This window comes from Typopeltis vanoorti, chromosome 11 (genome assembly GCF_054136105.1).
Source record: "Typopeltis vanoorti isolate ZY-2024b chromosome 11, IOZ_Tvanoo_1.0, whole genome shotgun sequence".
In the NCBI taxonomy this organism is placed as follows: Eukaryota; Metazoa; Arthropoda; class Arachnida; order Uropygi; family Thelyphonidae; genus Typopeltis; species Typopeltis vanoorti.
Window position 1 is genome coordinate 49455314 of NC_143559.1, and position 15528 is coordinate 49470841.

The 15528-nt window shown below is 32.7% G+C and overlaps 1 protein-coding gene across 5 annotated transcripts in view; it reads right to left on the minus strand.

Annotated features, from left to right (window-relative positions):
• The window catches only part of LOC150101564 (ciliated left-right organizer metallopeptidase-like), a 332876-nt gene that overhangs the window by 70338 nt on the left and 247010 nt on the right, over positions 1-15528 (minus strand). For all 5 annotated transcript variants that reach the window (XM_090400565.1, XM_090400567.1, XM_090400566.1 and 2 more), the window contains exon 13: positions 14249-14344. In XM_090400565.1, coding sequence (XP_090256691.1) covers positions 14249-14344 — 96 coding nt within the window. The remainder of the gene's footprint in view (positions 1-14248; positions 14345-15528) is intronic.

The following is a 15528-nucleotide window of genomic DNA, read 5'->3' on the forward strand; positions in this document are numbered from 1 at the left end:
AACTAATTACAAGTGTTCCGCTGGTAAGATGTCACATGACACAGTTCTGAGAATAAATGGCTACTCTGAATAAAAATGTCGAGGGAATTATTTCGTTATAACAGAACAATCGACAATATTGGAAGAAAAGATTTCAAGTTACTTTCCTTCCTTAAATACACACGGTCATGACTGGATACGAAATTCATTTGGCACAGTTAATACATCGAGTTGTGAATTTTTGTTACAAGAAGAAGAAAAATTAGTTACCTTGTCAATGGATCGTACTCTAAAAATGAAATTCTCTGAAATAACTCTTGAGGAATTTTGCATTTTTGTCCAAGCCGAATACCCACAGTGTTCTTCCCAGAAATTTTTACCAGCCGAATGGAATGAAGCATTAGCCTGGCATACAAAAAAAGATACTGGGCAGTATTTTTTTATTATTTGTAAATACACCCTTCTAATAACAGTGAAAGCTTCAGAATTTCAGTTTACTACTATTATCTTCATGGAATACCACCGACTAAAAGTGACATCATTCTTTCTCTGCAAACACACACACACCACTTTCACTATCTTTCACCACTAACCAATGGAATTTTTTAAACCACTCACGATTAATACCCAATAAGCAGTATTTAGACGCATGTTTTACATTTGAAAGAGACTCTGCAGAAGTTAATTCACCAGATTGACAGGAAATCAACGATTTTGTTGTTGGTTTGGTGTCTTCACTACTATGCTTATCGGTTTCATCTTTCTTATAATAACTTAAAGAGTGTGGTTTTCTGACTTGACTTTTTACTCATTATGGGGTAATTTAATAATACAAAATATCATTGTTATTAAATTAACCAGAACAAATGACTGAATTGTGCACTGACAGTAATACCTGAAACACATAACGAGCGTTATGTCGCAATTTTACTATTTATAAGTATTAATTACTAGGAATGGGAATTGTTATCACTCAAGACTGACGTCATAGTCCTAGAAAGTTTCGAGAATTCCCCAAGATCACAACTATATTTGATGCGCAGGCCTATTTTCTTTTACAAAATAAAATATTAAATACTTGACTCACGATCTTCGGATAAAAACCATTATTAAGAAAAATAAATGTAGCTTTTTAACATCGATTTTTGCTTTCAATTCGAATTCGCTCAATTTTCACAATTTATTTCTTTCAAACATCAAAATTATGTCTCTTTCGTAAAAGATCTTCTTTGCAACCAATACTGCTGTATTCGAGATCCCCATTTTTGTCTTTTTCCACATACAGATTGGTGTGCAGTTGATGAAGAAATTGAGCTGGTCTCATGAGTATCAAGACTTTCCGGTTCGATTTCTCATCACTATTAATTAAAAACATACACCTATGTCTTAAATTATTTTTCCATTCTTGCTCATTATTTAGCCATGTCAATTCACAACATTAATTAGCTCGGTGGTCAGTAAAACCAGCCAGGCGGCATGCCCATTCAAAAGGTCCTGGGGAGAACATAGACCCAGCTCTCTCCACAAGGGCACTGAAAATTTGTTACAGTTTTCAACATCATATTTGTGTGAGCTCAGTTTCTCAATAATAACATTATAAAAATTAAAAAGAATGAAAGACTATAGACAAGGAGATGAGGGTAGCTATATCACATAATTAGACCTGATATTGCTGAAAGCCGACAAGCTCAAGAATCGCATTAAAATAAGTTTCATTTTTATAAAAAGCAACTCCATGCATATTTTTATTACTAATTTTATGACCGTAATGCTCTTGGTGTTCCCCAAATTTTTCTTATAATCAAAAGTGTTCCGTGACTTCGAAAAGGTTAAGAACCACTGATTTAATGTATCTACTTACATCCAGCCAGATGGAACGGAACCCCAATGTAAGTCAAGGGATGACTGTATGTATCTACATGTATTCCTTCCAACATCTGTGTGTGTGTGTGTGTGTGTGTGTACACACACACACACACACATACAGCCAAATGCCGAAAGCCTTAATACAATAAAATATTATTATTATTATTAGAGATCTCCAAGTAGTCCGGGACTTATTGAGAGAAAAATTTAGCTACCTGCTTACTTCTTTCTTGACTATATTCATTCTCAACTTCCATTCATTCCCTCTCATCCTCTTCCCACCTTCCAATAAAATTCAAAATTTCATCTACTGGTATAATATATGACCCTTTCAGAAGTGTAGATGCCTTTATCATATTACCTCTCTTTCTCCTGTTTACTAATATCATCCAAAAAATCTAAGAGGATAAAAATCCTCTATTCAATCACAAACTACACTGCACAGACACACACACAGATTAGCTGGACAACTTAAGCACTGCCTGAATTTATTGCAGAGCACAATACTAATACTACTGTCTTAAGCATAACATATTTAATTTTGTGCTGGATATTATACAAAAATGTTCTATGTTTGGATTTTTCAACAAATAGTAGTATGTTATGTTAGCAGTTAAAACTGCTTAATTTGTCTGTGTTATAAATAACACAAAAGAGGGCTATGTTCATTTCAGTCAGTGTCATTTAAATTTTCACTTCCTTTTTAATGATTAGTACAATGAGTGGGCTAAGGGTTGAAAATCTGAAATCCTGCTCTAGAGACCAAACACTTTCAGCTTTGAATGCGTTGATTAAGCAGAGTAGTATTCTCACAATCACAATAGACAATGAAATCATTGTAAAAAATTTCACACATAAAAAAAAAGACCTGAAGTGAAAATTATTTTAATGATGTATAATTTACAAGCCTTCAACTTGAGAAGATTAGTAAAATATAATGCAGGTATTAAATATCCATCATCATTTTAAAATCAAATAAATTCAACATTAAAGTTTAAAATTTTAACCAGAGAGTTTATGAGAATAAACCTTTAGCACTGGAGTTGACTTGACTTACACTAGTTAAGATATGGACTCCACCCAGGAGCCTATATATATTTTCCCTTTATTAGTGTACTGATTAGGTTCACTGGCCTGATAGCTGTTTCGAACTGATGGTTGTCATCAGAGACCAGGCAGAAACCTAAGAGGGGAAAAACTCTCTGATCATTATCATGACAATCCCATGTCAGAGTGTTATATTTTTTATAAATGAACTCCCAGCAAGTAAACTCTTGGTTTAATACCAAGAAATAGATGCCTAGAAAGCTTAAATTTGACATAGGAATGCCATGGTATTAAACAGAGGGCTTCTACCTGGTCTCTGGCAAGAACCAGTGGATCAAAACAGCTGTCAGGCAATGAGACCTAATCAATGAACTAATAAAAGGCAAATATACAAGCTCCTAGTAGAGTCCATTTCTTTTAAACAGTGCAAGCTAATGCAACTCCAAGGCCAAAGGCTTATTTTTATAAATGCTTTGGTAAAATATTTTAAACTTTTATGTTTAATTTATTTGGTTTTAAAACGATGAGAGATTTTTAATATCCTCATTATATTTTCATAATTAATTTAAAAAATGCATATGTAATATGAAAATAATAAATTAAGAATTAATAGAGGATGATATAATGATATTTCACACAGAGGGAATTAATGAAAGTCATCAGATCTGTTCAAATTTGAATGATTTAAAAGGGCTTTACAGCTCTCTTTACATAAACATTCTATAAGGAATTTGCTTTTGTGTAAGAGCTTGGTTTTCTTCCAAAGAACTCTGTGCTTAGTAGAGATGGCATGTTCAGCTAATCCAGACTGTTCAGATTTATGGTACTAGATAAACCATTTATGTCTCTCATGGTGGAAAACAGCAGATCTGTCCGAATTGTCTGAAGTAAGAAAAGCCACACAAATAACTGATCTGGTAGAAAGTTAAAAGGGGTATTTGTATTTAGGTGAAGAAAGGAAGATTGAAATTTTCCTGACAGAATGAAAGGAAACAATGTTGAGAGAGAGAGTAATTTATGTTTTTAGAAAAGCTATTACTCCAAAAATTGAATTACATCAAATCAGCCATTCTAAAAAATGGTTGCAATGAGTCCTGTAACACCAATGCATTTAAGATTTTTAGAATCCCAGTCGCTATGTCTCTGGTGTTTTATAAAGACCTCTGTGCTAAGAAGAGCTGGTATGTTCAGCCAAGCCAAATTGCTCAGGTTACTTACCCAGCGACAGGTTAGTAACCTGCGCTGGGGAAATTCAAAATACTTTCAAGTTTCATGTAAAGAAAAGCCGGACGGACTGTCAGGGAAAAGACCACAACCCAGGAAACGGTAAACGAAATTGGAAAAAGGAACACATAATGAAGATTGCAACATGGAATGTGAGAAGCATTGCACACAAAGAAGAAGAACTTGATAAACAACTAAACCAAGCTAACATAAAGATATGTATAGTAACAGAAACAAAGAAAAAACAAAAAGGTACAAAAGAAACAAACAACTATATACAAATCTACAGTGAGGTAAAAAAAGAAGAAAGAGCAAAAGCAGGTATAATGATTATGGTACATAAATCCCTAAAGAACAATATTGTATATTACAACTATTTGAATGAAAGACTAATAGAAATTAGACTCAAGACATTAAGAGGCCACATAACAATAATTGGTGCATATGCACCAGAAGAGGGGGAAAAGAAGAAGACAGTAATATATTTTATAAAAAATTACAGAATGCCATAGATAAAACAAACAAAACTGACTATTTACTGCTAGCAGGAGATTTAAATGCCAGAATAGGAAACAAAAAATACAAAACAAACATAGGTAAATTTGGCGAAGATACATGTAATCAAAATGGTCGCAGATTGCGCGATTTTGTCATTTATAATAATATGAGAATAATGAATTCAATGTTTAAACACAAGGAAATACATAAATATACTTGGTCAGCCAGAGGATACAAATCAGTAATTGACTACGTTATCACAAATTTTAAATTAGCGGAGTTAATTTTAGATGTAAGAGCATATCGAGGCTTTGAATTAAACTCTGATCATTATATGGTATCAGCAAAAATTCGTTTTAAACCAAAGTGGCTAAAAACACATAGAATTGAAAATTCTTACCAGCCAAGCCACAAAATTTCTTCATTACAGGATCCTCAAGTTAGACTACAATATCAAAAATGCACAAACTTAAAAACAGAAACCACACATGAATCAAGGGACATAGAAGACAAATGGGAAAATTTGAAACAAATTCTCACAAAAGCAGCAACAGAAACTTAGGAATAAAGCACAAATGGATTAGAAAAAGAGGACTACGAGACTGGAACAAAGAAATAGAAAATATAATAAAAACCAAAAAGGACAGTTACCAGAAATGGCTAAATTCCAAAACAATAGAAGCAGAAATAGAGTATAAAAGAAATAGTGCAATTGCAAAATGAGAAGTAAGGAAAAAACATAGAGAAAGATGGAACAATTTCGTAACAGAACTAGAAAAGGATTTATTTAAGCCACAACCCAAAACCTATAAAGTAATAAAATACATGAATAAAGAAATAAAAGAAAATATAAAAATACAAACAATAGATTTAGAAAAATGGGTGACCTATTTCCAAAATCTCTAGACAGATGAGAACAATGAATTAAAATTTTATAAGACAAAGAATGACCTAATAGAAAATATCACAATGTTAGAACTGAAAAATATAATAAAGAAGATGAAAAATAGGAAAACGCCAGGAGAAGACAATATAAATATAGAACTATACAAAAATGCAGGTGAAAAATTTAATGAAAGACTTTTGAAATTTTTTAATATGGTTTGGATGTCCGGAAAAAAACCCTAACTCTTGGAAAAAAGCACTGGTCATCCCAATCTATAAAAAAGGAAATAAAGACAATTGCAATAATTATAGGGGAATTAGCCTGCTGAATACAGGATATAAAATATATGCAGGAATATTAAAAGAGAAACTAAGCAGCATTGTAGAAAACAAATTACTAGAAGAACAAAATGGCTTCCGAAAAGGCCAATCCTGCATAGATCCAATTTTTACTTTAAAATTATTAATAGAAAAGAGAAGAGAATTTCAAAAAGAAACACGTGGCGTTTATTGATTATGAAAAAGCTTTTGACAAAATTAGTCGACAAAAATTTTTAAAATATTAACCAATTTAAACATACCAAACCAACTTTTACAATCTATTCAAGAAATATATATACAGAAAATAAAATAGCAGTTAAATTAGAACACACCTCAGAATGGAAAGATATATCAAGAGGAGTATGACAAGGATGTACCCTCTCACCTCTGCTTTTCAATATATATATAAATGAAATATTAACAATCTGGAAACAGCATAACCCATTTGGTATACAAATGACCCCGCAAATGAAGACAGATACACTACTATTTGCAGATGATCAAATAGTATTAGCTACATCAGAAGATGACTTACAAAGATCATTAAAATCATTAAATGATATCTCAAAGCAATATAATATGACAATATCCAAAGAAAAAACAAAAATAATGGCATTCAAAGGAGAAAACCCAATAAGAAGTAAAATAGTGATAGATAATAAAATACTGGCATAAGTAAACACTTTCAGATACTTGGGATGTGATCTATCATACGAAGAAGAAAAAGACATAGACACTAAAATATCAAACTTTGTCAAAGTAAATGGCATAATAAACAGTATATTTAAGCCATCCCTGGTACAAAAACACACTAGAATCAGACTATATAATGTCTTGTCAAAACCAACTCTACTATACGGAAGCGAAACATGGATCATGAAAAGGAAAGATGAAAAACGAATTCAAACAGCAGAAATGAAGTTCTTCAGAAAAACAGCTGGATATACCAAGTGGGACCACAAAACAAATGAAGAAATCTTACAATCCCTGAAAATAAAACCAATTAATTACTACATAAAACAGTATAAACAAAAATGGCTAGAACATTTAAATTGAATGGACAACAGCAGACTACCAAAAATATTATACAGATACAAAATAAGTGGAAAAAGAAGAATCGGAAGACCAAGAAAGAGATGGCATGAGACTGGAACAGGCCACATGGCCTATATTCCATGTTAGGAAGAAGAAGAAGAAGAATCCCAGTCGCTGTGTCTCAGGAAGAAATCTCTCAGATTTCTCTCCCCTATGTTAAAGAAATATCTGAATGCACTGCTAAAGTTCTGAGGCCTGTCTTACTTCAGACAATTGGAAGGACTTACTGTTTACCACCATGAGGAACATAAAATCTTATATCCAGTACCAGTAACCTGAGCAATTTGGCTTGGCTGAACATACCAGCTCTTCTTAGCACAGAGATCTTTATAAAACACCAGACTCTACACAAATGCAGATTCCTTGTGGAAGGTTTATATAAAAAGAACTGTGAGACTTTTTTACTCATTCGAATTTGAACATATGGAATGGCCTTTGGTTGTTCCCTCTATGAGAAATATTACTATATAAATCCTCTATTAATACCTAATTTATTATTCGATATAAACATTTGTTTAAATTAATTCATTAGGAATTTTATTCACCAGCTGCTGTCTTACTTAAGATGAAAATCATACATCATTAAAACAGTTTTTTTTAAAACAGAAATCCATATTATTTGTCAAAGTAAAAATCTAGTCTTGGCAATTATTTGGAATAAGTCTAGGCTTGTTCTTTATCAATTTTCCTTCTATGATTTTTCTTAGTCTTTTCTCAAATATGTTTGCACTCTGGAACATTGGAAAGAAAGATTTCTCTGTAATTCTATGTTCAATTTTCTTTTCTTTCTTTCTTTCTTTCTTTTTTTTTTTTTTTATAAATTAGTACAATGAGAACTAGACTCCAATTACAGGATATTTCTCACCATACCTTCTGTATTATGTTGTGCAGCCACAGTAAAACTTTTATACTTCCATATTCTTGCTGAATTTACTACATTTCACATTTCCAATGGCTTTTCTAATGAACTCCTGATTCCTCATTATTATTTTTTTTTTTTATATATCTGTTTTCTCACTCATTACCTCAGTAAATGCTTTGTCTTCAGAAAGAAAAATCATCCCTCCCTCCCTCTCCTTCCACTTTCTACAATATTCTGCTTGTCAACCAGGATCCATTTTTCCCTTCTTGGATTAAATCTCGCATCTAATTTATTCCAACATAAGCATATCAGGTCAATAGCCTCTTCAGTCTGTAAAATTATTGGAATTCGCATTCAGTCCAAACAGTAATGGATTTTTTCCTGCTCAGCTCATTATACATTATAAAGCTCAAATACTTCTGACATTGAAATATTGCTTCCACATTTGGAGTGATGCTTCTAAGCACCCCCCCCCTTCCCCCTCAGAATACTGAGACTGTTTTCAGAAGTAGTACATGGTGAAGTGGAATCTAGGAGAATGACAATGACTAGTGGAGTGCCTCAAACCTCTGTACTAGAGCAACTATTCTAAATTCTATATTAATAATATAGGAACCGATTTAAGCAGAGATATACAATTGTTTGCTGAAGTTACAAAACTGGAGAGGGCAACAGCTGAAAAAGGTTTATAGATATTATACAGGATGATTTAAATAAATCAGCACTGCATACATAGAATAATGATAGTCAATTTAATGTTGCAAAATGAAAGGTAATGCACTTTAGGATGAAAACAATATATACTGTATATCACTATTGGCTTAGAGGAAATTGATGAGGCTAGGGATTTTGGTGTAATAGCAGACAGAAGTTCAGAAGGCATATTTCAAATGTTGTCAGAATATCTCAAAGGATTACCTAGATGTTCAAAATAACAGTAATGTGAGGTTAAAATCAGCTGTATTTTGATGAATTTTGCAATTTGACCTTAGTTACTTCAGAGTCAAAAGTTGGCAGAGAGGATCCAGAGAAAAGTGACTAAGCTGATGATAGGTATGTGGAATGACCTTGAGGCCACATGTGGGTTGCAAAAGTTTACTTTAATGGCATAAAAGAGCAAACATGATTGAAACCGATAAGATACTAAATAAAATAAGACTGACACAAAAGAAAATTTTCAATACATAACAAATAGAGAAAGAACTAGGGATCACTCCAGAGAAGTTATGTGAGAATGTGGCTAGTAAGGGTGTGCAGACTATATTTTTTGCTTGGATAGTGGCAAATGAGGAATTAAATTGATTAACAGAATTGTAGTGAGTGCCCTAATAGTGACTGAGTTTAAGGAGAGGTAAGGGAGGTATTTGAGCTGCTCAAAGCCCTGGGAGAAGAGGCTGTTAAAAGTTTAGCAGCTCTATGTCCATAACGAATTTGGACCATAACTTTATTGAAGTTTATATACCTTTATTGAAGAAAGGTGATGCAAAAGAGTGTGAAAATTGCAGAACTACTATAGCACTGATTTCTCATGCAAGTAAAGTCTTACTTAAGATCATTCAGAAAAGACAGGAACCATTCATGAAGAGAGAAATGCCAGATGAACAGGCAGGATTTCGAAAAGGCAGAGGAACAAGAGATCAAATTGCCAATGTGAGATGGATAATAGAAAGAGCACAGAAATATCAAAAGAATGTCTACCTTTATTTCCTTGACTATAGCAAGGCTTTTGACTCTGTAGATCATGTGAAACTGTGGAATGTGTTAAGAACAATCGGAGTGCCAGAGCATTTCATTATCCTTCTGAGGAATCTTTATTATGAACAAGAAGCTACTGTCCAAACAGATCTTAGAGAAACTAAGTATTTCACAATAGGTAAAGGGTGTGACAAGGATGTATTTTATCTCTGTACCTGTTTAATTTGTACAGCGAATACATTTTAAGAATGGCAGAGCTGGAGGTGTCTTCATTGGAATTAAAATTGGTGGAAGAAATATTAATAATTCGAGGTATGCAGATGATACCACGTTGCTGACAGAATGTAAAGAAGATTTGGAGGAACTTATTTTGAAAGTTAAAGAAGAAAGTGCTAAATATGGTCTTAAACTTAACCTCAAAAAGACAAAAGTATGGCAACATGTGAACTTCATGATTTTGAAGTAGATGGGGAGAAAATGGAAGCAGTTAACAATTTTGTGCTCCTAGAATCCCGAATTGATCAAGATGGTTATTGTACTGAAGAAGTTAGAAGAAGATTATTACTCGGAAAGAAAGCAATGACAAATTTAAGCAAGATCTTTATCTTTAAAGATATTAGTCTCGCAACAAAAATCAGAATCGTGAAAGAAATGGTATTCCCTGTGGTACTGTATGAATGTGAAAGTTGGACCCTGAGAAAGAGTGAAAGAAGGAAAGGTGCATTTGAATTATGGGTTTGGAGACGCTTACTAAGAATACCATGGATTGCAAAGAAAACCAATAAATCAGTGATAGACAGAATAAAGCCAGATTGCTCCCTCGAAGCTATGATCATCAAGCAAAAATTGTCATACTTCGGACATATTATGCGAGCAAATGACAGTCTGGAGAATATGATGATGCTTGCTAAAGTTGATGGAAGAAGGAGAAGAGGAAGACCAAGAATTAGATGAGTGGATGGAGTTAAAGAAGCAACTGGAATGCGCTTGGAAATTCTGAAAGATATGGCCAGGGACAGATCTGAATGGAGAATGTATGTTCATAGAATCACCAGGAGTCGAAATTGACTCGATGGAACATAACAACAAAAAGAGAGGTATTTTGTGTATAAAGGTGGTTCTCCTACAACGAGTCTTCAGAATCCATGAATATACCCATATACTAATAATAGTAATAATAATCATCATTTTTTAAAAAATTATATAGGATTCATAGGACTGAGCACTCTTTATCGTGTTTTTCCTGAATTGACACTGAATTAACTGTTCCACAAAGTACTAAAGAAGAAATTTTTTTTACTTATGTCACAATGGCAGCATTGGTGGCAACATTACAAAAGCACAGTATGTTATTTTCATCTGAAGTGCTTACTGATTTGAAAAATTTTGTAATAAGCTGCCCATCATGCACTGGGAAGTGCAGGTTCCCCAGAATTCTTACTGACACTTTGAGACTACTGCAGACATTGTTATCCTCAAATGCAAGTCAGTGGCAAGAATCAGTTCTTAGGTATGGAATACTTCCATGATTTTCTAAGTTGATTAAACTTCCCTTGACAAGGACAGAGTCCACATCATGGCTCTTTGCTCAACCACATACCATCCTAGCTGAGATAGCACTCATGAAAAAGAAAATTAGTTTCTTAATACAGTTTCATTTGGTTAATTTCAGGTAGACTAACTAGTATTCAATATTTCCCTTGCCTTGGTGACCATAATGACTGCTGTTCAAACTAGTGAAACGTCCAATTATATTGTTTATAGTTTCAACTCTTGGTTCTTCTTATGCTTATGGCAAAGAAGAAAGTATAAGAGCATCAGAACTCATTTTCCTATATAAAACAAAATATAGATTGAATTATTATAAAGATGGGCACAACTATTGACAGAATTGGTACTAAGCAGGCATTAGTTGTATGCATCAGAACTTGTTTTCCTATATAAAACAAAATATAGATTGAATCGTTATAAAGATGGGCACAACTATTAGAATTAGTACTGAAGCAGGCATTAATGCACACGATACATTACATATATTTTTTTAATGTGAATTAAACCACAGAAGGTTGTAAATCTAACACACTTAATACTATGGATGGACTATGAATTATATAATCCTGATTCTCCTACCATAGAGACAAACAAAGTATTTTTCAAGACACAACATGCCTCCAATAAGCAGGATGGTGGTCTCACAATGAACATCATCTACTGCTCAAAGACATTCATAATTCTAATGCATATCTAATATTTCTATACATCTGTAGATCTAGATCATATATACATCTAGAATTACTTCATGAGGAAATTAAGAGAGATCGGTGTGATATACTAGGACTGGCAGAGATGCGATAGACTTCATCAAGAGAGATAAATGGATGTGAAGTGGTATGGTCAGGAAATGACACCAAGCATGAAGCAGCAGTTGGTTTCCTTCTTAACAAAAAAGCTAGAAAGATGCTGTTAGGCTACAAACCAGTCAATGAACGAATCATAGTAGCAAGATTTCAAGCAAAACCATTTAATATATCAATAGTCCAGATATATGCACCCACATCTGACAGCACAGATGAAGATATTGACTTATTCTACAAAAATCTGACAGAGACAATATACAAGTGAATAAATGTATTCACTCAGACGTGAATACATTTCACATGCAAAACATTGTTGTGCCTCCTTGGGAAAAGGATTAAAACCAAGTATAAAATTTCTTGGTATCTTTAACGTATAATAAACCCAAAGTAAAAAAACTTTCTACATCTTTCTCTCTCATCCAGAGATTTTTATTAATAAGTTCAAGGACCTTTTGTCTACTTGTATATGAGATATATATGACTTCTGCATTTTACTTCAACCTTGGTATCTCTCCCAGTCTGGCTCCCACTGTTGAGACCTCAATAAAGGTTGAAACTGGTCTTGGTAGTGGTCCTTTCCATTATGCATTACATTATACATGTCCAGAAAGGGGGGAGGGTTCTTTGCATTATGGGATACATACTAAGGCAAGTGATATGAAGTCATTAGCCTCTATATACAAGTAGCTCAGATGTGAATATATTTCACGTGCAAAACATTGTTTTGCTTCCTTGGGAAAAGGATTAGATACCAAGAAATTTTATACCAAGTAAAAAATTTCTTGGTATCTTTAATGTATAATAAACCCAAGGTAAAAAACTTTGTACACACAATCTTTGTTTGCTTACACTTGGATAAAGATGAAACCAAGAATTTTCTTTGTTTTTAATTGTCATTTTTAATTTATAGTATAACCAAATGAATATGCTTTCAACATATAGTCAAAGGAGGTTGGAACTTGCACATAAATAAGTAAAATAGTCTGTTCAATCTGGAAAAATAATAATTTCCCAAGTGGCTGCTTATTCTGATTTCTGTGAGTATTATATGGCATATTAAAAATCGTATCAAAATTCAAATTATCCATGTCCCATTCTAGTATTTGCCAATGATAATCTAATCTCACCATGAAGCTTAAACCCTTTGTGTTTCTCACATAAATGGCATGAATGAAGAATAGTTATTAATTGTAGGATAACTTTAAACACGTTAATTTATCATTTAATATAATTTTAAATATGGAAACCATAAAGTTCATTTGACCTTTATGGTTTCCATATTTAAAATTATATTAAATGATAAATTAACGTGTTTAAAGTTATCCTACAATTAATTGTACTGGACCAAATAATCGGTCCAATGCATAATTGGACAAACTCTTAAAACTTTCATACTTCAATAAAAATGCACTCATACAGTCAAATTGAGATGAATTTTGTAGTGTGGGTTGCATAAAACACACAGCAGTCCATCCAACTTAAATGGTCATGCAACACCACTGATATATATATATATATATATATATATATGTTATAAAAAATTAGTTTGAATGACTATATATCGAGAATGAAAAAGAAAAGGTTTAATGTTAAGATACTACTAGTTGCGTTGAATGAATCAACTTCTTCAGGTATCACAGGCATAGAATTATATAAAATAACAGAGACATGATAAAATTACATCAACAGATCTAGTATAAAACACAATAGTACATTTTAAAACAGGAATGTGTGCGTGAGTTCCAACTGAAGTTGACTACATGCGTGAGCTGTCACGAGTTCGCCAATACTGGATAGTGGCAATGTGTATGTCAGAAAGATTGTAGCTAAGGCTGTTGTTAATATGGGATGAATCAAGTGATATTTCTCTAGATTCGATAATCATATCGCTCGATTCATCCCATATTAACAACAGCCTTAGCTACAAACTTTCTGACATACACATTGCCACTGTCCAGTATTGGCGCACTCATGACAGCTCACTCACGCACGTAGTCAACTTCAATTGGAACTCAAGTATGCATTGCTGTTTTAAAATGTACTATTGTGTTTTATACTAGATCTGTTGATGTAATTTTATCATATCTCTGTTATTTTATATAATTCTTTGCCTGTGATACCTGAAGAAGTTGATTTATTCAACGAAACTAGTAGTATCTTAACATTAAACCTTTTCTTTTTCATTCTCGGTATATAGTCATTCAAACTAATTTTTTATAACATTATCTACCGAGTAAATATGAAAGATAATATATATATATATATATATATGTATATATATAGAAATTAATTACATATGCACTTAAAAACAGCAAAACATTTAAATTACAAGGATAAGTAATAATTGCATTAAATAATAAAGAAATGTAATTATTTTTATTTTTTAAACATGCACAGAAATATATTCAGAAATGATTACCACTCCATCCAGTTCATATTTGTAACATCTTTTTGAATAAGTGTAATCGTTTGTCAAATTAGCAGTGCCATGAATATCTGTTTTTCTGCAGTCTTGCTAAAAATTAAATTTAAAAAAAATAATATCACAATATAATGTTTTTCCTGCATTATTATTTAATTTGAATATCTGTATTTACAAATTTCTCTAATTAGCATTATGTGACCAAGGATCAGAAATCCTTAATATTGTAATAGGGAGGGATATATGCAAATCTGTTAATTATTTTCATGAAATTCACTTGTAGAATCAGTTGAGCTAAATTTGTTACTTCCCTCATTTCCTAGCAACAAAGCTGATCATGTTAACAAAATAATACCTCATTTATCAATAAGAAAATATAGGTTAAAATGCATAGAATGAATATTTAAATAATGCAATAATTCTGATATCTCTATTAATCTATAGCACATTAACAATTTTAAAAGCTGCATTTTTACAAATATAAGAGAAAATTAAGTTTGCTTTAAATGTGAATAAAATTTATATAACAGAAATTTTCTGCTATAAAAATAACTGCCATACAGTATTTTTTTATTTTCATTTATGCAAGTGCTGTCTCTTCAATCCAGAAGTAGACAACCAATGGGTCTCAACTTATTTCTATCTTATTTCTAATCTCTAAAGATTTGTATTGTATTTTTGCATGCCCAATGTTCAATATCCTTCACACGATTGTCTGAGTTGGCCTCTTTCTCTTCTTCTCTTTCCTTCCTTGCAGTTTCCCTATTGTGATTATATTGGTCACTCAGTAGGCCTTCTGGACTACTGACTGACCAATATGATCACCATAGGGGAAACTGCAAACTGAAAAAGAAGATTACTGAACATGATCAGGAAGAGTAAAATGAAATTCTTAGGACGTGCGCTAAGTTCTCTTAGCACATGGCTTGCTCTATCAAGTACTTCTTTGACTGTAACATTTTAAACTTATTAACCTCCACTAGCCACCTTCATACATTTTGCAACATTACATTGACAATCATTATCCCTTGTCCATAATACCAATTTATTTAAATCATCCTGCAATATATCTTCTTCAACCCCATCTGTCCCTTAGCACAAATGGAGTTGAAAAGAAGATATACTGCAGGATGATTTATTGGACAAGCAGAGGATCCTGGTTGGGAGGGGGGGGGGCTCCACTAGCCACCTTCATTCTGCTAGATTCCACTCTATTATATACTACTCTCGTGTCTGTCTGACAGCCACCCAATATCCATGCTGCCAGCTTCATATCC